The following is a 24,869-nucleotide window of genomic DNA, read 5'->3' as shown; positions in this document are numbered from 1 at the left end:
GTCATCAACTCACAAATAATAGAATACCTATCTAATATATTATGAATATAATATATTATGAATATAATATATTAGAATAGAGTATTGTTCATTGTGTGATTGTTGTATTTATTTGGCTTCACTCTTATATGGACACCATTAAAATGATAAATAACCAAGAGCATTTTACTTCAATATCAGGAATTTCAGGTTATACAGAAAGATCATGTGCATGGCTGTTGTCAAGGGATTTGGTGCTGAAACGCTGAGGCTACCAAACCCATTTTCAGCACAATGGAAAAACACAAGCAGAAGAACTAAGCCTGCTCCAATTAACTATAAGGTCAATAATTAATATTTTTATTGCAGAGTTGGTATCGAATGTAAGCCATTGTAAGTATTATAAGTATAACCCACTGATGCATTGCACATATCCCATATTCCAAGACAATTGTTGAAGGAAAATTCGTTGGCTACTTTTAGTCAGTGCATGTAGTCTAGAATATACATGCAATTATGGTTATATTTATATGACCTCTGTTTGAATTGAAGTGTATAGGCCTACATCTGTCAGGATACCGTTTGGTGTAGGCTATTTAGAGCTGTCTATAATGGTCATTTATAATGATTATATGATTGTTGAAGGATAGATCTATAAGTTATGAAGAATGGGCTGTAAATGAACCTGTAAAATTGTCTATGTTTTATCAAATTGAATGAAGTAGGCTATACTCTTTAAAAAAAAGGTTCTATGCTTGCTTCATATATGGCACCCTTAAAGTGTAGGGTTCTTTGATCAGAACCAAGGGGTTAAATTTCATTGAACCAAAATTTGTTCCATATAGAACCCTTGGCTTTAATATAGGTGTTTTTATGGAACCAATTTCGGTTCTATATAGAACCTTTAGGGGTGCAGGGTAGCCTAGTGGTTAGAGCGTTGGACTAGTAACCGGAAGGTTGCAAGTTCAAATCCCCGAGCTGACAAGGTACACATCTGTCGTTCTCCCCCTGAACAGGCAGTTAACCCACTGTTCCTAGGCCGTCATTGAAAATAAGATTTTTTTCTTAACTGACTTGCCTAGTTAAATAAAGGTAAAATAAAAAATAAAAAAGTGCCATATATGAAGCCTTTTTGCCACTATCCATAACCTTTTTTTCTAAGAGTGTTGCCAATAAATGTAAATAAGTTTAAAACCATCATTTTTATTTCATGGACTGCAATCCTTGCATCCATCGCATGAATTGGAGAGGTTATTTCACCAGCTCCATCCAAGTCTAGCGCAATCAGGAGGCCTGAGGGGGACGCAGTTGAGATCCGAACGGCCAGTGGTCTGTCACATTCACCTGCTTTATTTTAACCTTCATTTAGAGCATTTTATTGAGCCAGACACGGTGCTGAAACGGCCCATGAAACAGTAGGTAGAACACTATAGTGTGGACGGGCGGCTGCCATGCACTTGTTGTTGTAAAAAGTCAGATGGAAGTGTGTGTCGCTTTAACACGTTTTGTATTTCTGTATAGGCCTCTTTCCTTTCCTCTGTGAAGGCATTAGGCCTGTAACGTGAGTGCATCGTATACATTTTGGGGATAGAGCTAGTGCGTGCATATGATTTACAAGGTGATGGATGAGGGACGGTGGCACGATGGGGTACCGTCCGCGCACCAGCCATTCAATCCCGAATTACCTAAATGCACCGTGACGCCCCGCTCGAGGCGGCCCGTGTCTAACCGGGTTAGAGTCAGAGCATGCGACAGTTCTATGACTAGTGGTGCCAGGTCGGTGGTGGAAAAGAGGAGAGGGGGGGCAAGTACATGGGCCCGGTTATGATTCTGGGTCCGGCTCGCCCCAAGGGCAGCAAAACCCTTTGTTGAGCTCGTGGAATAGGAGAGCAAATCGAATCATTGGAACCTGGGCACCCAAAATACCTGCAAAATGACAGACACATAGAATACAGATCAAACCGAAATTATGCTTCAGAAAATATCACAATCACACACCAGTTAGGCATATGTGGAAATATGTATCGGACATTTTGTTTCGATAATTCGTTTATATAGTTGATTAACTGGAGTAAACTGATTAAGCTGAAACAGCACGAGGTGGCATACAGTGTTGAAACAACAACTTGTTATATTACATTGAAGTTGACAATATTTGTTTAATGGAAAGTTAGTGGTAGCCTTTAGAGCAGCTTAACGTAACAACACCAGTATTGAGAGGATATGGATATATGTTGAAGGAAAAGTGAGTAAGCTATTAGCCTATAGGTATACAATTGATTGAAATGTAGGAATATTTGTATTTATTTATGAGCCTGTAGGTTTACAATAACCACCCGAGCAAGAAATCAAAACACAGCAACAAAACCAGTCCCATGTACAACACAAAACAAGTCACCGTGTGCCCATAGGCCTTTAGGTCTATCGACATGCATAATATACATATTCATGGAGACAACGGTGAGATTAAACATACAAGAGATTAAACATGAGTTCACGAGTCCATGAAAAGGACCATGATTAAAGGGGAATGGAAATACTAGGATCTAGAACTCCAGCTAACTGTAACTGTAAATCGCCATATTGGATTCACTTCCTAAAGTGTTTCCATTCCCCTTTAAGATTTGAAAAGCAGAGACAGAAACGAAAATGAACTGATGACTATTGTGACTCCATGTTATTATTATAATATAGCCAGATATTTATTGTATTGTATATTATTTTATAGGCCTACAAGATTGCGTTGTTGTTGTTTTATAATTAAGCATTAAGGCCTAAGGGTGTGTGGTATTTGTCCATTATACCACGGCTAAGGGCTGTTCTTATGCAGGACGCAGACACAGCCCTTAGCCGTGGTATATTGACCATATATCACAAACCCCCGAGGTGCCTTATTGCTACTGGTTACCAATATAATTAGAGCAGTTAAAATAAATGTTTTGTCATACGGGTGGAATACGGTCTGATATACCACGGCTTTCAGCCAATCAGCATTAAAACCACGCAATTTATAATGTATAATTGATATCGTTGATAAATATGAACGATCATTCTCTCCCGATGCTCCCCGTCCTTCTAACGCAAGACAACTCCCTGCATGGGAACGGGGCTTGACCGCGCGCCCTGGCTGGCTCCACCGTGTGCCATGCGTTCAGACAACATACATTTTCTAGAAATGTACCGACGTTATTGATGTTGTTGGAGACTTATTGTGCGCGGAGAAACCCCAGTCCTGACACAACAAGATGCGATTCAATGGGATGTAAACATGGCAGGGCGGTGTGTTGTAATGGCATTAGACAGGCCACTGGTCAAGCGGTGATAATACGAGAAGAGCCCTCTGTGTCTATCGAGAGCCGCTCTTTTACATATAAAACCGTATTATATTATTACACACACACACACACAAACACACACACACAGGGCCAGTGGCCACACACCCATTATCAATTTCGCACGCGTGTAAAACGGTTAATTTAGCAACACAAGCTCCAAGGGTTTGTATGATATATATAGGCTATTTTCCTCTAACGAAAAACCTCTTAATTTCACAAACTGTTGAATTACAGACCTAGAGATAGCAGAGAGGATAATCGAGGTTATGTATGCATCTGATAATTAATGTATTTAATAAAGTTTAATCGATTTAGTGCTCACTTCCATTTCAGCCCGGATTGTGATGAGACGCTGACATTGTGCTATAACCACCGTTGGCATTATACGCTTATGACCCAAGAGGCGCGTGCCAGTGTGTTTCATATCACGTTGGATGCCACTGAACAATAACTTTAAACCAATTTATGGGGAGTCAATGCGTTTATGAAATCTTTCCATGGGAGCCACAGATTGAAACGCGTTTAGTTTGGTTCTATAGTCAGACACTCTGAGGTGACACACAAGCCCCATACATAGGCTATCACTCTTACACTGAGAGAAAGGCGACATCTCCAACAACATCAAATAAAATATTTAATTCCAGAAATCAGAATCATATCAGGAGTTTTTCTTGCATAAAGACGTCTGGCTGAGGGGGTTAACTTCGCGCGCATTAGTAATGCATGAGTAGTGGGAGGGGGCTGGCCGTGCGCGATGCCCCCCAATAGACTCTCGAGACATTGTCATGGAAAGAGACCACCGCCTCGCTATTGTCTCGCGGACTGCCAAGTTTATTATAAACACTGCGCGAGCTGGCCGGTGCGCTGTCATACGGAGCGCAAAGCGAGGTGGTCAGGCAGGGATCGAGAGAGAAGCTGATGTGGATGGAAGAGGAAGCTACTGACACAGAGAGAAAAGAAAGAAAGAGATTTCAGGAATATTGCTGTCAAGGAAGAGAGAACCACATGAAGAAATAAATATATAGTCAAAGACTGAAAACAAGAAAACCAAATTGGAGAGAGGGGCTGCTAACTCGGGGATCTTAACCTGGTCCTTGGAGAAATTAGAAAAACTGAACTCATTCTGTGGTGTTTTTCCAGCTTCAACGTTTTAATTCCTCTCGAATCGTGAGAAGTACATTTCATCAAGCGCTCTCCCAGAGTTGTCGTTCTCGCGTCTCCATGTATAAAATGGATTACTCCTACCTGAACTCATATGACTCGTGCATGGCGGCCATGGAGGCATCGGCCTACGCGGACTTCAGCTCCTGCAGCCAGGCCAGCTCGTTCCAGTACAACCCGATCCGGACCGGGTTCGGTGCCAACCCGGGCTGCGCGCCCCTCAGCACCGCGAACTGCACACTGGGGTCCCTGCGCGAGCACCAGCCCACACCCTATTCCACAGGTAAGAGCGCGCAGAGGGCATGGGCGGGAAATCAGGCATGCAGATGAAACACTACAGTGTTTCATCTCCTGCTGCAAATGTCTGCTATTGTTGACTATACTTAAAGCGTCGGGTTTTTATTTTAAATACGTGCGTAAAATGTATTTTTTTAAAAATGTGATTATACCAACTAGGCTAATCGAAGAAGGTAAGACATTTGATTTGATTACTGAAAACCAAATCAATCGAAATGATAAATATTCATACCTCTTAATTTTGAGGGTCGCTCAAATCTAACCTCTCGTTTTATGTTCGTTGGCATGGGGTAATTCAATCAGTGTAAAATTCGTTAGAGGACAAATATATCTGTATTATCAACTAATCAAATTTGTAATTTGTTTATTCAATGAAATGTATTTTATCCATATTTGTATATTTCGTTATGTTGTCATGATTCGACTGGGCAATTCAAATGTTTGTTTTTTGCTACATTGCCATACATATCCATTTTTATGATTTATGTCATTATGGTTGAACATGCAAATATATTGATTTATTAAACATTTTGCAGGATGAAATCTCTTGAGATGCACCATCTCGTTTTCACGTGTCCAAAAAACCCAAACCGAAACAAACAAACAATAGCCAACTTAGTAGCAATAATAATATGTCAACTACTGTCTTATAATAACAATTCAATAATTATAATAAACCAAAACGTAAATTAACAGCATTAAAAGTTGTTTTGCGACTGCTAATAGTCCTACAACTAATAAAAACGTCCTTTTTTGTCAACAAATGGTTGAATAGTGCAGGCTATGCCACCTTATTCGAAAAGCGTACACCTGCTGCTGCTCCTAAAACGTGATTATTTCACAGCTTATATCCAGACCAAGCGAATTACCACACACTTTTTGGATGAGCTAATATATATATTTTTAAATGCTTTAATTGCAGCTCCAATGAAGGCACACTGACAGAACGTCACGTGCGTTATGCGTTCTCGCTCGCGCTCTGGAATATCTGTCTCGAATGAAATGTATTCAACTATTCATTTGAATACTTTTAAAATCAATTTGAATGAAACTGGTTGGTGGTAAGTCTATCACAACATTTTATGTGATGCCCTTGTTGATAGCCTATCACATTCTGTTATTCCATGTTTAGCTTAGGCAAATTTGATCAAATTACAAATGATTTAGGTTAGTTCATGGTATAATTACAACTAGGTAATTGCATAAATATAATCAGATTTTTTTTAACTTTTAGACTATTTCCCTATCATTGCCATATACTAAAGCAAAAGAGAAACATCAATAAAACGAATTCAGAATAATACATTATATCAATATGGGAACCACGATATTCACCTATCCTACTTGTAGGTTAAATACCCTTAGTTGGATTGATCAAGTACATTGAAAACGTTTATTCTCCAGGGGAAAAAATCGTCAAGCTATAGCCTATAACCTACCAGATCAGACAAAATCAACTCCATAACATAGTCTATCGAAAAACGCCTAAAATAAAACAGAGTTTAGGATTTACAACATATCCATTTTGTTCTGATACCATACTTAATTCAAATAATGAATTGGTTTTTATTGTGATTGGTTGACTCCGCAGTTCCATATAAGTTCTTCTCGGACCCTTCTGGTTTGAACGAGAAGCGGAAACAGCGGCGCATAAGGACCACCTTCACGAGCTCACAGCTGAAGGAGCTGGAGCGCGTGTTCGCAGAGACCCACTATCCCGACATCTACACGCGCGAGGAGCTTGCACTCAAGATCGACCTTACTGAGGCGCGGGTACAGGTGAGTCCAGTGGTCTGATGAAAAACACGAATTCACAATAGAATGAATTCACAATAGAATAAATGTATGCGTCTACACCATCATGTATTTTTCTTAGAGATGCGACCAATTACTGTCAAAAGTATAGCAGTCTACCAAATTGTAATCTATGCATCCTTCATGTGAGTTGTATTCTAGAGATAGTATGTCTTTTTATGTGTAGTTCTTTTTTTTTGCCGTTTTCCTCTGGTTGTATGTTTATAATTTTCAATGAGACTAAACTATATCGTCTGTCTGCATCAGGTATGGTTCCAGAACCGGCGGGCTAAGTTCCGTAAGGTGGAGCGTGCGGCCAACTCTAAATCTGGTAACGGGACCGGGGGCCCAGGAGGGAACAATGGCTGTACCGGGGGTAAAAAGGGCGAGACCAGATCTTCCTCGGATGACGACGAATCAAAAGAGTCCACCTGCAGTCCCACCCCTGACAGCACCGCCTCGCTGCCCGGTTCAGCCAATGGGAACATGGGTAGCCCCGCCAGCCTCAGCCCCAGCCCCGCCCCTGCTAACAGTGGCTACGCTAACACCTCCAGCTCCCCCGTTCTGCAGGGGCTCAAACCCCCTGGCTGGCCCAGCCTAGGCCCCGCCCACCCAGGAATGGCCCAACCCGCAGCCCAGGCTCCAGAGCTGCTGAAGGCGTGGCAGCCGGCAGACAGTATGACAGGGCCTTTCGCTGGCGTGCTCTCCTCCTTCCACCGGAAACCCAATGCTCTCAAGACTAACCTGTACTAGAGACAAGGAGCAGAGATCTCTAGTATAACTACTGTATATCTATACAGACTAACCTGTACTAGAGACAAGGAGCAGAGATCTCTAGTATAACTACTGTATATCTATACAGACTAACCTGTACTAGAGACAAGGAGCAGAGATCTCTAGTATAACTACTGTATATCTATATTGTCCTTCCCCCTCTATCTACTGCCCCTCGGAGCGGGACTACCCCCTTTCATTTATTACCACCCGAACACTCCATGTGGCAGTTGTAGTTTGTGAATGTGTGAGTGTTTGTGTTGAAGTGTGTGTAACATGCATCTCGTACGGGGAGTGTGTGTGTGTGTTTATGTATGTGTGTGTATGTGTGTGTGTCAGTTGTTCTGTATGTTCTCACTCCAACAAAGCTACACATACTTCCCAACACACACACTATACACAGTACGAAAGGCCTTAGCAGACATTGTGGTGCACTTAGTAACAGTAGCTCCTAGCCCCTGTACCCCCTGATTAGTATGTGAACATGGCAGGGTGAAGGTAAACAGTCAGTCTCCCTGGGGAGACTCAGGGGACAAAACCCAAACTGTTACCAGCAAGCACAACTTCCTTTATATCCCTGGCAGAGAGAGGGGACCCCCAAATCCCTCTGTACTGGAGAGGGGACCCACAAATCCAATTATCCCCCTGAAGGCCAGACCAGACCCCCACTCACATCCTCACTACACCCCACGCCAATGTACCCCGACACAACTCCTACTGTCAGACAACCCCCCCGCCACCCCGATCCCCGTTTCCCTGGACGACCAGCTCAAACATCTCACATATACGTATTCCTTTACCCTTCACATACCGACGCTCCCTCCCTGACTGACTGGCTGGCTGGCTGGCTGACTGGGGGAAGGTGGGGGCAGAGGTTGAAGATGTTTTGAGATTCAGGTCAGCATTGTTGTATTTCCTCTGACCTGAGCTTGAACACTAGTGGACCAGTGGTTGGTCTTTATTATTGCATAAAACACTCTAATGGTCTGTGACACTGCTCCCCGTGTCCCTCTCTCTCCCTCTCCCCGTGTCCCTCTCTCTCCCTCTCCCCGTGTCCCTCTCTCTCCCTCTCCCCGTGTCCCTCTCTCTCCCTCTCCCCGTCTCCCTCTCTCTCCCTCTCCCCGTGTCCCTCTCTCTCCCTCTCCCCGTGTCCCTCTCTCTCCCTCTCCCCGTCTCCCTCTCTCTCCCTCTCTCTCCCTCTCCCCGTGTCCCTCTCTCTCCCTCTCCCCGTGTCCCTCTCTCTCCCTCTCCCCGTCTCCCTCTCTCTCCCTCTCCCCGTCTCCCTCTCTCTCCCTCTCCCCGTGTCCCTCTCTCTCCCTCTCCCCGTGTCCCTCTCTCTCCCTCTCTCTCCCTCTCCCCGTGTCCCTCTCTCTCCCTCTCCCCGTGTCCCTCTCTCTCCCTCTCCCCGTGTCCCTCTCTCTCCCTCTCCCCGTGTCCCTCTCTCTCCCTCTCTCTCCCTCTCCCCGTGTCCCTCTCTCTCCCTCTCCCCGTGTCCCTCTCTCTCCCTCTCCCCGTGTCCCTCTCTCTCCCTCTCCCCGTGTCCCTCTCTCTCCCTCTCCCCGTCTCCCTCTCTCTCCCTCTCCCCGTCTCCCTCTCTCTCCCTATGTTACTAAAGAGACGGCACTCATGACAGCTATACTGGAGAACAGTTATTTATTGATGAGAAAATAATGGAATAACAATAAACACGTTTTCGTGACCAAAAGCAGTGTCTTTTGAAATAGACAGATATCAAAATGTTGTAATTGAACATGATTTGTAAATAATAATATAAATATGAGTCCTAGTCTAGTGTTTTTTCCACATTGCTTTGAGGTGTTGTTCATTACAGAGCATGTCTCAGCTCACTGCCCATCCTGTCTACATAAGGGCAAAGGGAAGGCTTATAGCAACTGTGTGAAGGGTTATAGAGGTTGTGTGAAGGGTTATAGCACTACTGTAATATTCTGTCAAATAAATCTAAAAGCATTGCTGAAACTAACGAGATGTGGTTGTGTGTGTCCTTGGCTCTGAGATGCTAAGGGATCATTTCACTCTTTCCTGCACGCACATTTCTTCCTCTTCTTTTCAAATAATCTCTCCCTTGGTCTCACTCTCTCTCACACACACAGAAAAGGGAGTCACAGTGGCCAGCTATTCTCAGCACCAATGAGGGAAAGTGTAAAATATACCCTATCCCAGTGTCAAAACCGAAGCTTCAGAAGTCAGTGATGGTGAAACCAGTCCTCATAGTCAGCTGGAGGAGAGACAGAACAAGATGTCATCACCATTGACAAGTCATTATTACATCACCATTGACAAGTCATTATTACATCACTATTGACAAGTCATTATTACATCACTATTGACAAGTCATTATTACATCACTATTGACAAGTCATTATTACATCACCATTGAGAACTTCAGTTAGTTTAGTCCTATTTTAATAACATGCTGTATGATAGTGTATGATGTGTGTTATGGTAAAAAATAAAGGCAATTTCTCCTTCCTGTCTATTTGAGTCTTATTGTTCTTCCTTGTTCTCTCGTAGGTTTTTCCCTCAGAAACACATAAAACCTTCAAATGTGGTCAGTTATACTGCCAAGAGAAAAACAGCATTGACGGGTTAAATATTAGCTTAACAAGAAATCAATGGTTACACGGTTACATCCACAAAAAGACTGGAGCTCGAAACACTGACAATCTTTTCAGATTGTATAGAGTATAGGAGAAAGCACTGTAGGATAATGCCCTAGGGAATGGGAAGGAGTATAGGAGAAAGCACTGTAGGATAATGCGCTAGGGAATCGGAAGGGGTATAGGAGAAAGCACTGTAGGATAATGCGCTAGGGAATGGGTATAGGAGAAAGCACTGTAGGATAATGCCCTAGGGAATGGGTATAGGAGAAAGCACTGTAGGATAATGCCCTAGGGAATGGGGTATAGGAGAAAGTACTGTAGGATAATGCCCTAGGGAATGGGAATGGGAGAAAGCACTGTAGGATAATGCGCTAGGGAATGGGAGAAAGCACTGTAGGATAATGCGCTACGGAATGGGAAGGGGAGAAAGCACTGTAGGATAATGCGCTAGGGAATGGGAAGGGGAGGAAGCACTGTAGGATAAGGCGCTAGGGAAGGGGTATAGGAGAAAGCACTGTAAAATAATGCCCTAGGGAGTGGAAAGGGGTATAGGAGAAAGTACTGTAGGATAATGCCCTAGGGAATGGGAAGGGATATAGGAGTAAGTACTGTAGGATAATGCCCTAGGGAATGGGTATAATAGAAAGTACTGTAGGATAATGCCCTAGGGAATGGGAAGGGATATAGGAGAAAGTACTGTAGGATAATGCCCTAGGGAATGGGAAGGGATATAGGAGAAAGTACTGTAGGATAATGCCCTAGGGAATGGGAAGGGATATAGGAGAAAGTACTGTAGGATAATGCCCTAGGGAATGGGAAGGGATATAGGAGAAAGTACTGTAGGATAAGGCACTAGGGAATGGGAAGGGATATAGGAGAAAGTACTGTAGGATAATGCCCTAGGGAATGGGAAGGGATATAGGAGAAAGTACTGTAGGATAAGGCACTAGGGAATGGGAAGGGATATAGGAGAAAGCATTTAAAAGCAAATGCTTTTACTCAAATAGTATTTTACTGCGTGACTTTCACTTTTACCATTTTCTTTTTCTTTAACCTTCATTTAACTAGGCAAGTCAGTTAAGAACAAATTCTTATTTACAATGACGGCCTTCCCCGGCCAAACCCTAATCCAGACGACACTGGGCCTTCCCCGGCCAAACCCTAATCCAGAGCACACTGTGCCTTCCCCTGCCAAACCCTAATCCAGACCACACTGGGCCTTCCCCTGACAAACCCTAATCTAGACCACACTGGGCCTTCCCCTGACAAACCCTAATCTAGACCACACTGGGCCTTCCCCTGCCAAACCCTAATCCAGACCACACTGGGCCTTCCCTGGCCAAACCCTAATCCAGACCACACTGGGCCTTCCCCTGACAAACCCTAATCTAGACCACACTGGGCCTTCCCCAGCCAAACCCTAATCCAGACCACACTGGGCCTTCCCTGGCCAAACCCTAATCCAGACGACACTGGGGCTTCCCCGGCCAAACCCTAATCCAGACCACACTGGGCCTTCCCCTGCCAAACCCTAATCCAGACCACACTGGGCCTTCCCCGGCCAAACCCTAATCCAGACCACACTGGGCCAATTGTGTGACGCATTATGGGACTCCCAATCACGTCCGGATGTGATACAGCCTGGAATCAAACCAGGGTCTGTAGTGACGCCTTTACTGAGATGCAGTGCCTTAGACCGCTGCGCCACTTTAGACTGCTGGAGCCATTTTCTATTAAGGTATCTTTACATTTACTCAAGTATGACAATTGGGTACCTTTTCCACTATTGATGTTAGTGCCACGGAATTGATTTGAAATATTGATGGGAGACTCTGTTACAGAGGAGTGTAAATGCTTTTTCTTAGGCTGGATCACGTTGTTGTATTGTATTGTTGTATGTTTTAATTCTGTAATGTATTGATTGTTAATGCCTTCTTGGCCAGGTCTCCCTTGAAAAAGAGACTCTGTGTCTCAATAGGCTTTTCCTGGTAAAATAAAATAAAATGGGAGGGGGGTATAGAAGGCACTGTAGGATAAGGCCCTAGGGAATGGGACTAGGGTATAGGAGATGGAATGGGAGAGGGGGGGGTAGGATATGGCCCTAGGGAATGGAACTAGGGTATAGGAGATGGAATGGGACTAGGGTATAGGAGATGGAATGGGAGAGGGGGGGGGGGTAGGATAAGGCCCTAGGGAATGGGACTAGGGTATAGGAGATGGAATGGGAGAGGGGGGGGTAGGATAAGGCCCTATGGAATGGGACTAGGGTATAGGAGATGGAATGGGAGAGGGGGGGTAGGATAAGGCCCTAGGGAATGGGACTAGGGTATAGGAGATGGAATGGGAGAGGGGGGGGTAGGATAAGGCCCTAGGGAATGGGACTAGGGTATAGGAGATGGAATGGGACTAGGGTATAGGAGATGGAATGGGAGAGGGGGGGGTAGGATAAGGCCCTAGGGAATGGGACTAGGGTATAGGAGATGGAATGGGAGAGGGGGGTAGGATAAGGCCCTAGGGAATGGGACTAGGGTATAGGAGATGGAATGGGAGAGGGGAGTAGAGGAGAGGCAGGCCCTAGGGAATGGGACTAGGGTATGACTAAGGCCCTAGGGAATGGGACTAGGGTATAGGAGATGGAATGGGAGAGGGGGGGTAGGGTAAGGCCCTAGGGAATGGGACTAGGGTATAGGAGATGGAATGGGAGAGGGGGGGTAGGATAAGGCCCTAGGGAATGGGACTAGGGTATAGGAGATGGAATGGGAGAGGGGGGGGGTAGGATAAGGCCCTAGGGAATGGGACTAGGGTATAGGAGATGGAATGGGAGAGGGGGGGTAGGATAAGGCCCTAGGGAATGGGACTAGGGTATAGGAGATGGAATGGGACTAGGGTATAGGAGATGGAATGGGAGAGGGGGGGTAGAGGAGAGACAGGCCATAGGGAATGGGACTAGGATATAGGAGATAGAATGGGACTAGGGTATAGGAGATGGAATGGGACTAGGGTATGGGAGATGGAATGGGAGAGGGGGGGTAGGATAAGGCCCTAGGGAATGGGACTAGGATATAGGAGATGGAATGGGACTAGGGTATAGGAGATGGAATGGGAGAGGGGGGGTAGAGGAGAGACAGGCCATAGGGAATGGGACTAGGGTATAGGAGATGGAATGGGAGAGGAGAGTAGAGGAGAGACAGGCCCTAGGGAATGGGACTAGGGTATAGGAGATGGAATGGGAGAGGAGAGTAGAGGAGAGACAGGCTCTAGGGAATGGGACTAGGGTATAGGAGATGGAATGGGAGAGGGGGGGGGGGGGGGTAGGATAAGCAGGGTTGGGTAGGTTACTTTCTAAACTAGTTACCTGTCCAAAATTGTAATCAGAAATATAACTTTTGGATTACCCAAACTCAGTAATGTAATTTGATTACATTCAATTTATTTTAGATGACTTTCCCCTTAAGAGGCATAAGAAGAAGACACAAATGTATGTTACCAATTGAACGACATTGCAGGATAAATCACTGTTAAAGTTTACATAGGTGGCCATAAATGGATGTTATATTTGACTTTATGGGTTGGTTATGTAGGCTTCTTCTAACCCATCGCTTTCTACTACATATAATAATACGATTAAATTATATCTTTACATTAAAAACCAAAGTCTATCAGAATTCCAGTCATTACAATAAATGATATACCCCTTGACCTTCAAGAATAGGATTTGGAAATACAGAAGTATAGATCAGCCAAACAGTTTTATCTGAGTATAACCCCAAAACGAAGGACTTATTAGCCAGCCCTACTGTGTTGTTTATGATTTTGTCGTTGAGGACTGACTGGGCTTATTGATTCTAATTTATAAATAAATGCTGCGCTCATGGAATGGCCTGCTTTGAGCACTACTGAGAAGGGCTATTTACATGTGAAAAATGAATGTCATATGCTGCATTTGCTATATGTCTATTGTTTACCTTTTAGTTGGTGACACTTTGATATCTTGATAATATGCAGCTGTTGAAAGGGCAACTCCACAGATGAAACAATAACAAAATGGGCACCCCGCCTCTGTTTTGGTAAAAAGCGGAGGGATGGGCCTGGAGAAATGTAACCACTCTCAGATTAATAGACAGAGCTACGGATGTAAGGACTGACCGATATCAAAATTATAGTTTTAACTACAGTATGTTATGAGGCTATACCTTGTTTGATTACATTTACAATGTTTACAAACATTGGAGAAAAACAAGCTTCTATTTTGGGTTCTGATGGAGTGTGGCTGTTGAACTAAGCTCATGAGGCATTTATAAGTTATATTCTTCAACAATCAATGGATATATACAGGTATATATAATTTATAAGTCAAAAAATGGATGTACCATCTACAGACTGACCCTTTAAGTCTATCAAAAGTGAAGGAGTTTGAGCATGTGTCCAGTAGGCCTATGGATTTATTTTTATCAACTTGAATTATATTGTGCAACAAAAGCACCACGTTTATTCCATATGCTGGGATCCGCACTGTGCAGCTGTTATTCCATAGGCTGGGATCCGCACTATGCAGCTGTTATTCCATAGGCTGGGATCCGCACTATACAGCTGTTATTCCGTAGGCTGGGATCCGCACTGTGCAGCTGTTATTCCATATGCTGGGATCTGCACTGTGCAGCTGTTATTCCATAGGCTGGGATCCGCACTATGCAGCTGTTATTCCGTAGGCTGGGATCCGCACTGTGCAGCTGTTATTCCATAGGCTGGGATCCGCACTATGCAGCTGTTATTCCATAGGCTGGGATCCGCACTATACAGCTGTTATTCCGTAGGCTGGGATCCGCACTGTGCAGCTGTTATTCCATATGCTGGGATCTGCACTGTGCAGCTGTTATTCCATATGCTGGGATCCGCACTGTGCAGCTGTTATTCCATATGCTGGGATCCGCACTGTGCAGCAGTTATTCCATATGCTGGGATCCGCACTATACAGCTGTTATTCCATATGCTGGGATCCGCACTATGCAACTTCTTGAATTCAACCATTATTGGGTTCAAAACCACATTTAGATTTGTGAACATCCATCCACAACAACCACAATCCGTAAGGCACAAATATCTAAATGAGAGAACAGCAGTGTGATTCACATCAATGCGCTATGTAGATATCAGTAATTAGTGATATCCGTATCGCCGTAGACTACACCACTGCTGTCTTCCTTTACCTCCAAGCGTTTATTCAAGTTGGATCATCTTTGGATGCTGACAACAGTCACACCATTGGAAGACATGGCTTGAACTGTAACCTACAAAAGCCCTTTCCTGCTCTTTTCCCGCGATCCATCAAACACATTTAATGTGTCACCATAGTGGTCTCTGAGTTGTGGTCAGACTCGCTCAGGTGGAACAAACTTAATACATTTGCGCCTTCTTCAATGCTGATTTGAATGTCATTGAGAAAACAGTGTCAATATTTTTTTTTCGGAAACATCCGTTCTGAATTTAAAAGTAACCCTGGAAGTAATCTTCTAGTTTTTCAAAAGTATCTGTAATCTGATTACAATATTTTCGTTTGTAACGGATTACAGTTACCGTTACCGTAAACTCCCCAACCCTGAGGATAAGGCACTGGAGAATGAGAGAGAGGGAATAGAGGAGAAGGAATGGGAGAGAGGGAATAGAGGACAAGGAATGGGAGAGAGGGAATAGAGGAGAAGGAATGGGAGAGAGGGAATAGAGGACAAGGAATGGGAGAGAGGGAATAGAGGAGAAGGAATGGGAGAGAGGGAATAGAGGAGAAGGAATGGGAGAGAGGGAATAGAGGACAAGGAATGGGAGAGAGGGAATAGAGGAGAAGGAATGGGAGAGAGGGAATAGAGGAGAAGGAATGGGAGAGAGGGAATAGAGGAGAAGGAATGGGAGAGGGGGTAGATGGGAAGAAATGGGACAGAGGGGATAGAGGATAAGGAATGGGAGAGGGGGTGTCGAGGAGAAGGAATGGGAGAGAGGGGATAGAGGAGATGGAATGGGAGAGGGGGTGTCGAGGAGAAGAAATGGGACAGAGGGGATAGAGGAGATGGAATGGGAGAGGGGGTAGATGGGAAGAAATGGGACAGAGGGGATAGAGGATAAGGAATGGGAGAGGGGGTGTCGAGGAGAAGAAATGGGAGAGGGGGTGTCGAGGAGAAGGAATGGGAGAGGGGGTGTCGAGGAGAAGAAATGGGACAGAGGGGATAGAGGAGATGGAATGGGAGAGGGGGTGTCGAGGAGAAGAAATGAGAGAGAGGGGATAGAGGATAAGGAATGGGAGAGGGGGTGTCGAGGAGAAGGAATGGGAGAGAGGGGATAGAGGAGATGGAATGGGAGAGGGGGTGTCGAGGAGAAGAAATGGGACAGAGGGGATAGAGGAGATGGAATGGGAGAGGGGGTAGATGGGAAGAAATGGGACAGAGGGGATAGAGGATAAGGAATGGGAGAGGGGGTGTCGAGGAGAAGAAATGGGAGAGGGGGTGTCGAGGAGAAGGAATGGGAGAGGGGGTGTCGAGGAGAAGAAATGGGACAGAGGGGATAGAGGAGATGGAATGGGAGAGGGGGTGTCGAGGAGAAGGAATGGGAGAGGGGGTGTCGAGGAGAAGAAATGGGACAGAGGGGATAGAGGAGATGGAATGGGAGAGGGGGTGTCGAGGAGAAGGAATGGGAGAGAGGGGATAGAGGAGATGGAATGGGAGAGGGGGTGTCGAGGAGAAGGAATGGGAGAGAGGGGATAGAGGAGATGGAGTGGGAGGGGCTACTTTATGCTAAAGATTAAACAACTTGTGACATCATTAGATAAACACTCAATTCTATCACGTATCTCCTGTTTCCACTCGTTCCTATTTTTTACAACAGTCAAAGAACGTCATCATATACATTTACATAAAACATAATCATGAACGTTAAAGTATAATGTCAAAAACAGTCCTTTATATGACTTGGTGTGTCTTCAGTTTTTATCCTGTGTTCCTACTGAGGTTGCCAGGACAACAGCACCACCATGTGGTGACGTGAACAACCAGCAGCCTGTGGTGTCTGCCAGTGTGTCTCAGTCAGGATCCATCCTGGGGACCCACTGTGTGTAGGCTGGACTTCCCTCCAGCTCAGCATCAATAAGACACTAATTAGTACATGGACAACTGCATGATGGGTAGGGTAGTTTGTGCTACTGAAGGAAGGGGGCCTTGGACACCAGCACAGCTCAACAAAACATTATGTGTTGAGAAGAGGTTCAGGCACACTGATAGAGGAAGACCTTAGTGCCGGTGTGGTTTCTTCCCTTCATCTCTGAAACATAAAACGTGCACACTACGCTACATTGATGAAAGCTAAAAATCGATCTGCAAAATTAAAGCTGAAAAAAAAAGTTATTAAAAAATAAAATAACAAATACAAATACAAAAATAATCAAACATAAAACGTGTTAAAAACCACTGAACCACTGAACCACTGAACCACTGAACCACTGACCCACTGAACCACTGAACCACTGAACCACTGAACACATAATCATGCTGATAATCCTATTCCTGAATAACAACAATAATGATCAACTCAGTTCTCACAGGGTGTGTAGCCTGATGATGCCACTGAATGTCTTCTCCATCCCAGGAGCCAAATGGTTTCTGAGGGCGAGGGGAGGGGCGTGGAGTGTTGGGATAGGGGTCTGTTAGTTTATGTGTCAGGGGGCTAGGGTCAGTTTGTTATATCTGGAGTACTTCTCCTGTCCTATTCGGTGTCCTATGTGAATCTAAGTGTGCGTTCTCTAATTCTCTCCTTCTCTCTCTCGGAGGACCTGAGCCCTAGGACCATGCCCCAGGACTACCTGACATGATGACTCCTTGCTGTCCCCAGTCCATCTGACTGTGCTGCTGCTCCAGTTTCAACTGTTCTGCCTTATTATTATACGACCATGCTGGTCATTTATGAACATTTGAACATCTTGGCCATGTTCTGTTATAATCTCCACCCGGCACAGCCAGAAGAGGACTGGCCACCCCACATAGCCTGGTTCCTCTCTAGGTTTCTTCCTAGGTTTTGGCCTTTCTAGGGAGTTTTTCCTAGCCACCGTGCTTCTACACCTGCATTGCTTGCTGTTTGGGGTTTTAGGCTGGGTTTCTGTACAGCACTTTGAGATATCAGCTGATGTATGAAGGGCTATATAAATACATTTGATTTGATTTGTTAGGGGGGCGTGGAGTGTTGGGGTAGGGGTCGGTTAGGGGGGCGTGGAGTGTTGGGGTAGGGGTCTGTTAGGGGGGCGTGGAGTGTTGGGATAGGGGTCTGTTAGGGGGGCGTGGAGTGTTGGGGTAGGGGTCTGTTAGGGGGGCGTGGAGTGTTGGGAAAGGGGTCTGTTAGGGGTGGCGTGGAGTGTTGGGATAGGGGTCTGTTAGGGGGGCGTGGAGTGTTGGGATAGGGGTCTGTTAGTGGGGCGTGGAGTGTTGGGATAGGGGTCTGTTAGGGGGGCGCGGAGTGCTGGGATAGGGGTCTGTTAGGGGGGTGGGATAGGGGTCTGATAGGTGGGTGGGGGGTTGTTAGACAGGGGTCTGTTAGGAGGGTGGGGGGTGTTGGAAAGGGGTCTGTTAGGAGGGTGGGGGGGTGTTAGACAGGGGTCTGTTAGGAGGGTGGGGGGTGTTGGACAGGGGTCTGTTAGGAGGGTGGGGGGTGTTGGACAAGGGTCTGTTAGGAGGGTGGGGGGTGTTGGACAGGGGTCTGTTAGGAGGGTGGGGGGTTTTGGACAGGGGTCTGTTAGGAGGGTGGGGGGTGTTGGACAGGGGTCTGTTAGGAGGGTGGTGGGGTGTTAGACAGGGGTCTGTTAGGAGGGTGGAGGTTGTTAGACAGGGGTCTGTTAGGAGGGTGGGGGGTGTTGGACAGGGGTCTGTTAGGAGGGTGGGTGGTGTTAGACAGGGGTCTGTTAGGAGGGTGGAGGTTGTTAGACAGGGGTCTGTTAGGAGGGTGGGGGGTGTTGGACAGGGGTCTGTTAGGAGGGTGGGTGGTGTTGGACAGGGGTCTGTTAGGGGGGTCGGGGGTGTTGGACAGGGGTCTGTTCGGGGGGTCGGGGGGTGTTGGACAGGGGTCTGTTAGGGGGGTGGGAGGTGTTGGACAGGGGTCTGTTAGGGGGGTCGGGGGTGTTGGACAGGGGTCTGTTAGGGGGGTCGGGGTGTTGGACAGGGGTCTGTTAGGGGGGTGGGGGGTGTTGGACAGGGGTCTGTTAGGGGGGTGGGGGGTGTTGGACAGGGGTCTGTTAGGAGGGTGGGGGGTGTTGGACAGGGGTCTGTTAGGAGGGTGGGGGGTGTTGGAAAGGGGTCTGTTAGGAGGGTGGGGGGTGTTGGACAGGGGTCTGTTAGGAGGGTGGGGGGTGTTGGACAAGGGTCTGTTAGGAGGGTGGGGGGTTTTGGACAGGGGTCTGTTAGGAGGGTGGGGGGTGTTGGACAGGGGTCTGTTAGGAGGGTGGGGGGTGTTGGACAGGGGTCTGTTAGGAGGGTGGGGGGGTGTTAGACAGGGGTCTGTTAGGAGGGTGGGTGGTGTTGGACAGGGGTCTGTTAGGAGGGTGGGGGGTGTTGGACAGGGGTCTGTTAGGAGGGTGGGGGTTGTTAGACAGGGGTCTGTTAGGAGGGTGGGGGGTGTTGGACAGGGGTCTGTTAGGAGGGTGGGGGTGTTAGACAGGGGTCTGTTAGGGGGGTGGGGGGTGTTGGACAGGGGTCTGTTAGGGGGGTCGGGGGTGTGGACAAGGGTCTGTTAGGGGGGTGGGGGGGTGTTGGACAGGGGTCTGTTAGGAGGGTGGGGGGTGTTGGACAGGGGTCTGTTAGGGGGGTGGGGGATGTTGGACAGGGGTCTGTTAGGAGGGTCGGGGGTGTTGGACAGGGGTCTGTTAGGAGGGTGGGGGGGTGTTGGACAGGGGTCTGTTAGGAGGGTCGGGGGGTGTTGGACAGGGGTCTGTTAGGGGGGTGGGGGGTGTTAGACAGGGGTCTGTTAGGAGGGTGGGGGGTGTTGGACAGGGGTCTGTTAGGAGGGTGGGGGGTGTTGGACAGGGGTCTGTTAGGAGGGTCGGGGGTGTTGGACAGGGGTCTGTTAAGAGGGTCGGGGGTGTTGGACAGGGGTCTGTTAGGGGGGTGGGGGGTGTTGGACAGGGGTCTGTTAGGAGGGTCGGGGGGGTTGGACAGGGGTCTGTTAGGGGGGGGTCGGGGGTGTTGGACAGGGGTCTGTTAGGGGGGTGGGGGGTGTTGGACAGGGGTCTGTTAGGAGGGTGGGGGGTGTTGGACAGGGGTCTGTTAGGAGGGTGGGTGGTGTTGGACAGGGGTCTGTTAGGGGGGTCGGGGGTGTTGGACAGGGGTCTGTTCGGGGGTCGGGGGTGTTGGACAGGGGTCTGTTAGGGGGGTGGGAGGTGTTGGACAGGGGTCTGTTAGGGGGGTCGGGGGTGTTGGACAGGGGTCTGTTAGGGGGGTCGGGGGTGTTGGACAGGGGTCTGTTAGGGGGGTGGGGGGTGTTGGACAGGGGTCTGTTAGGGGGGTGGGGGGTGTTGGACAGGGGTCTGTTAGGAGGGTGGGGGGTGTTGGACAGGGGTCTGTTCGGGGGGTCGGGGGTGTTGGACAGGGGTCTGTTAGGGGGGTGGGAGGTGTTGGACAGGGGTCTGTTAGGGGGGTCGGGGGTGTTGGACAGGGGTCTGTTAGGGGGGTCGGGGGTGTTGGACAGGGGTCTGTTAGGGGGGTGGGGGGTGTTGGACAGGGGTCTGTTAGGGGGGTGGGGGGTGTTGGACAGGGGTCTGTTAGGAGGGTGGGGGGTGTTGGACAGGGGGTCTGTTAGGAGGGTGGGGGGGTGTTGGAAAGGGGTCTGTTAGGAGGGTGGGGGGTGTTGGACAGGGGTCTGTTAGGAGGGTGGGGGGTGTTGGACAAGGGTCTGTTAGGAGGGTGGGGGGTTTTGGACAGGGGTCTGTTAGGAGGGTGGGGGGTGTTGGACAGGGGTCTGTTAGGAGGGTGGGGGGTGTTGGACAGGGGTCTGTTAGGAGGGTGGGGGGGTGTTAGACAGGGGTCTGTTAGGAGGGTGGGTGGTGTTGGACAGGGGTCTGTTAGGAGGGTGGGGGGTGTTGGACAGGGGTCTGTTAGGAGGGTGGGGGTTGTTAGACAGGGGTCTGTTAGGAGGGTGGGGGGTGTTGGACAGGGGTCTGTTAGGAGGGTGGGGGTGTTAGACAGGGGTCTGTTAGGGGGGTGGGGGGTGTTGGACAGGGGTCTGTTAGGGGGGTCGGGGGTGTGGACAAGGGTCTGTTAGGGGGGTGGGGGGGTGTTGGACAGGGGTCTGTTAGGAGGGTGGGGGGTGTTGGACAGGGGTCTGTTAGGGGGGTGGGGGATGTTGGACAGGGGTCTGTTAGGAGGGTCGGGGGTGTTGGACAGGGGTCTGTTAGGAGGGTGGGGGGTGTTGGACAGGGGTCTGTTAGGAGGGTCGGGGGTGTTGGACAGGGGTCTGTTAGGGGGGTGGGGGGTGTTAGACAGGGGTCTGTTAGGAGGGTGGGGGGTGTTGGACAGGGGTCTGTTAGGAGGGTGGGGGGTGTTGGACAGGGGTCTGTTAGGAGGGTCGGGGGTGTTGGACAGGGGTCTGTTAAGAGGGTCGGGGGTGTTGGACAGGGGTCTGTTAGGGGGGTGGGGGGTGTTGGACAGGGGTCTGTTAGGAGGGTCGGGGGGGTTGGACAGGGGTCTGTTAGGGGGGTCGGGGGTGTTGGACAGGGGTCTGTTAGGGGGGTGGGGGGTGTTGGACAGGGGTCTGTTAGGAGGGTGGGGGGTGTTGGACAGGGGTCTGTTAGGAGGGTGGGTGGTGTTGGACAGGGGTCTGTTAGGGGGGTCGGGGGTGTTGGACAGGGGTCTGTTCGGGGGGTCGGGGGTGTTGGACAGGGGTCTGTTAGGGGGGTGGGAGGTGTTGGACAGGGGTCTGTTAGGGGGGTCGGGGGTGTTGGACAGGGGTCTGTTAGGGGGGTCGGGGTGTTGGACAGGGGTCTGTTAGGGGGGTGGGGGGTGTTGGACAGGGGTCTGTTAGGGGGGTGGGGGGTGTTGGACAGGGGTCTGTTAGGAGGGTGGGGGGTGTTGGACAGGGGTCTGTTAGGAGGGTGGGGGGTGTTGGACAGGGGTCTGTTAGGAGGGTGGGGGGTGTTGGACAGGGGTCTGTTAGGAGGGTGGGGGGTGTTGGACAAGGGTCTGTTAGGAGGGTGGGGGGTTTTGGACAGGGGTCTGTTAGGAGGGTGGGGGGTGTTGGACAGGGGTCTGTTCGGGGGGTCGGGGGTGTTGGACAGGGGTCTGTTAGGGGGGTGGGAGGTGTTGGACAGGGGTCTGTTAGGGGGTCGGGGGTGTTGGACAGGGGTCTGTTAGGGGGGTCGGGGGTGTTGGACAGGGGTCTGTTAGGGGGGTGGGGGGTGTTGGACAGGGGTCTGTTAGGGGGGTGGGGGGTGTTGGACAGGGGTCTGTTAGGAGGGTGGGGGGTGTTGGACAGGGGTCTGTTAGGAGGGTGGGGGGTGTTGGAAAGGGGTCTGTTAGGAGGGTGGGGGGTGTTGGACAGGGGTCTGTTAGGAGGGTGGGGGGTGTTGGACAAGGGTCTGTTAGGAGGGTGGGGGGTTTTGGACAGGGGTCTGTTAGGAGGGTGGGGGGTGTTGGACAGGGGTCTGTTAGGAGGGTGGGGGGTGTTGGACAGGGGTCTGTTAGGAGGGTGGGGGGGGTGTTAGACAGGGGTCTGTTAGGAGGGTGGGTGGTGTTGGACAGGGGTCTGTTAGGAGGGTGGGGGGTGTTGGACAGGGGTCTGTTAGGAGGGTGGGGGTTGTTAGACAGGGGTCTGTTAGGAGGGTGGGGGGTGTTGGACAGGGGTCTGTTAGGAGGGTGGGGGTGTTAGACAGGGGTCTGTTAGGGGGGTGGGGGGTGTTGGACAGGGGTCTGTTAGGGGGGTCGGGGGTGTGGACAAGGGTCTGTTAGGGGGGTGGGGGGGTGTTGGACAGGGGTCTGTTAGGAGGGTGGGGGGTGTTGGACAGGGGTCTGTTAGGGGGGTGGGGGATGTTGGACAGGGGTCTGTTAGGAGGGTCGGGGGTGTTGGACAGGGGTCTGTTAGGAGGGTGGGGGGTGTTGGACAGGGGTCTGTTAGGAGGGTCGGGGGTGTTGGACAGGGGTCTGTTAGGGGGGTGGGGGGTGTTAGACAGGGGTCTGTTAGGAGGGTGGGGGGTGTTGGACAGGGGTCTGTTAGGAGGGTGGGGGGTGTTGGACAGGGGTCTGTTAGGAGGGTCGGGGGTGTTGGACAGGGGTCTGTTAAGAGGGTCGGGGGTGTTGGACAGGGGTCTGTTAGGGGGGTGGGGGGTGTTGGACAGGGGTCTGTTAGGAGGGTCGGGGGGGTTGGACAGGGGTCTGTTAGGGGGGTCGGGGGTGTTGGACAGGGGTCTGTTAGGGGGGTGGGGGGTGTTGGACAGGGGTCTGTTAGGAGGGTGGGGGGTGTTGGACAGGGGTCTGTTAGGAGGGTGGGGGGTGTTGGACAGGGGTCTGTTAGGAGGGTGGGGGGTGTTGGACAGGGGTCTGTTAGGAGGGTCGGGGAAGAGGACCATGTGATGCTTAACAAAGGACTGAAATGTTTGTCCTGTTTAAATAAAGCTGGCAGCTGCAGTTATAATAACATAGAAACGTACACACAGCACAATACATAAACTATTTTAAAAAGGACGTTTGATAAATCAGTTTGTCAACAAAAAGTATAATGGAGGGAGTGCAATTTCTCTCACAAGGCACAGTCTGGCATGGATTAGCACGTCTCAGCTAGGTTCAGCTGGGTTTGGGCCAGCATGGCCCAGTATGGATCGGTTCAGACCGGTTCAGAGCAGTTCAGCTCACTTCTGCTGTCTCAGGCTCTCCAGCAGAATCCTTTTGTGGGAGGGATCTAGAACGCCCGCCTCCTCCAAGTCCTCCTCTGTGATGTCACTGAGAAGGAAGAACATGATTGGGTAAGATTCATGAAGTGACATGTTTGATGTTTTATTAGGGACATATGATCTGATTGGAAGAGGGAGCGTGTACCTGAGGAACTCCAGGTCGTCCCAGCCGTTGTGTAGCAGCCCCTCCTCATAGCGCTCCAGGCCCAGACTCTGTAGCCACTCTCCCACAGACGACTCCCCCACAGACAGAGACGAGCTACTGCTTCCCCACAGCGCCTACACACACACGCGCGCACGCACACACACACACACACACACACACACACACACACACACACACACACACACACACACACACACACACACACACACACACACACACACACACACACACACACCAAAATAACAACCTATGACCAACATGAGCACTTCTCTTTATGTTTTATTCATAGTCCACCCACATCCACCCACACACACATCCACCCACACACACACACCCATACACACATCCACCAACACACACACACCCACACACACATCCACCCACACACACACACACATACAAACATCCACCCCACACACATCCACCCACACACCCATACACACATCCACCCACACACATCCACACACACACACCCACACACACATCCACCCACACACACACACCCATACACACATCCACCCACCCACACATCCACCCACACACACACACATCCACCCACACACACATCCACCCACACACACCCATACACACCAATCCACCCACACACCTACACACACACACACACACACACACACACACACACACACACACACACCCATACACACACACACATCCACCCACACACACACCCATACACACACATCCACCCACACACACCCATACACACCCATCCACCCACCCACCCACCCACACACCCATCCACCCACACACCCATACACACCCATCCACCCACACACACATCCACCCACACACACACAAAAACACACACACATCCACCCACC

General features: G+C 49.1%; 2 protein-coding genes across 2 annotated transcripts in view; one reads left to right on the top strand and one right to left on the bottom strand.

The window, feature by feature from the left end:
• The first annotated feature begins 4,065 nt into the window (after positions 1-4,065).
• LOC109879393 (paired mesoderm homeobox protein 2A) lies at positions 4,066-8,437 on the top strand. Its single transcript, XM_020471576.2, has 3 exons — positions 4,066-4,758; positions 6,364-6,551; positions 6,834-8,437. Exons 1-3 carry the CDS (start codon positions 4,536-4,538, stop codon positions 7,317-7,319), a joined length of 897 nt encoding a protein of 298 aa, XP_020327165.1. The 5' UTR covers positions 4,066-4,535; the 3' UTR covers positions 7,320-8,437.
• Positions 8,438-8,974: 537 nt separating this feature from the next.
• LOC109879391 (phosphatidylinositol 3,4,5-trisphosphate 5-phosphatase 2A-like) overlaps positions 8,975-24,869 on the bottom strand; it is an 89,038-nt gene continuing 73,143 nt past the window's right edge. Inside the window, 3 exon segments of the mRNA XM_031791168.1 lie at positions 8,975-9,576; positions 23,715-23,910; positions 24,007-24,140. Coding sequence (XP_031647028.1) covers positions 23,820-23,910; positions 24,007-24,140 — 225 coding nt within the window. The 3' untranslated portion in view covers positions 8,975-9,576; positions 23,715-23,819.

The sequence above is a fragment of the Oncorhynchus kisutch genome, linkage group LG15 (assembly GCF_002021735.2).
Source record: "Oncorhynchus kisutch isolate 150728-3 linkage group LG15, Okis_V2, whole genome shotgun sequence".
In the NCBI taxonomy this organism is placed as follows: domain Eukaryota; kingdom Metazoa; phylum Chordata; class Actinopteri; order Salmoniformes; family Salmonidae; genus Oncorhynchus; species Oncorhynchus kisutch.
The sequence above is the reverse complement of the archived record's forward strand: the minus strand, read 5'-3'. Positions and strand labels throughout refer to the sequence as shown.

Excerpts from the sequence above, each read along its gene's own strand:
- LOC109879393 (XM_020471576.2), top strand. The coding sequence starts at position 4,536 with ATGTATAAAATGGATTACTCCTACCTGAACTCATATGACTCGTGCATG. Across the intron at positions 4,759-6,363 it reads GCCCACACCCTATTCCACAG|TTCCATATAAGTTCTTCTCG; the intron begins GTAAGAGCGCGC and ends TTGACTCCGCAG. Across the intron at positions 6,552-6,833 it reads TTACTGAGGCGCGGGTACAG|GTATGGTTCCAGAACCGGCG; the intron begins GTGAGTCCAGTG and ends TGTCTGCATCAG.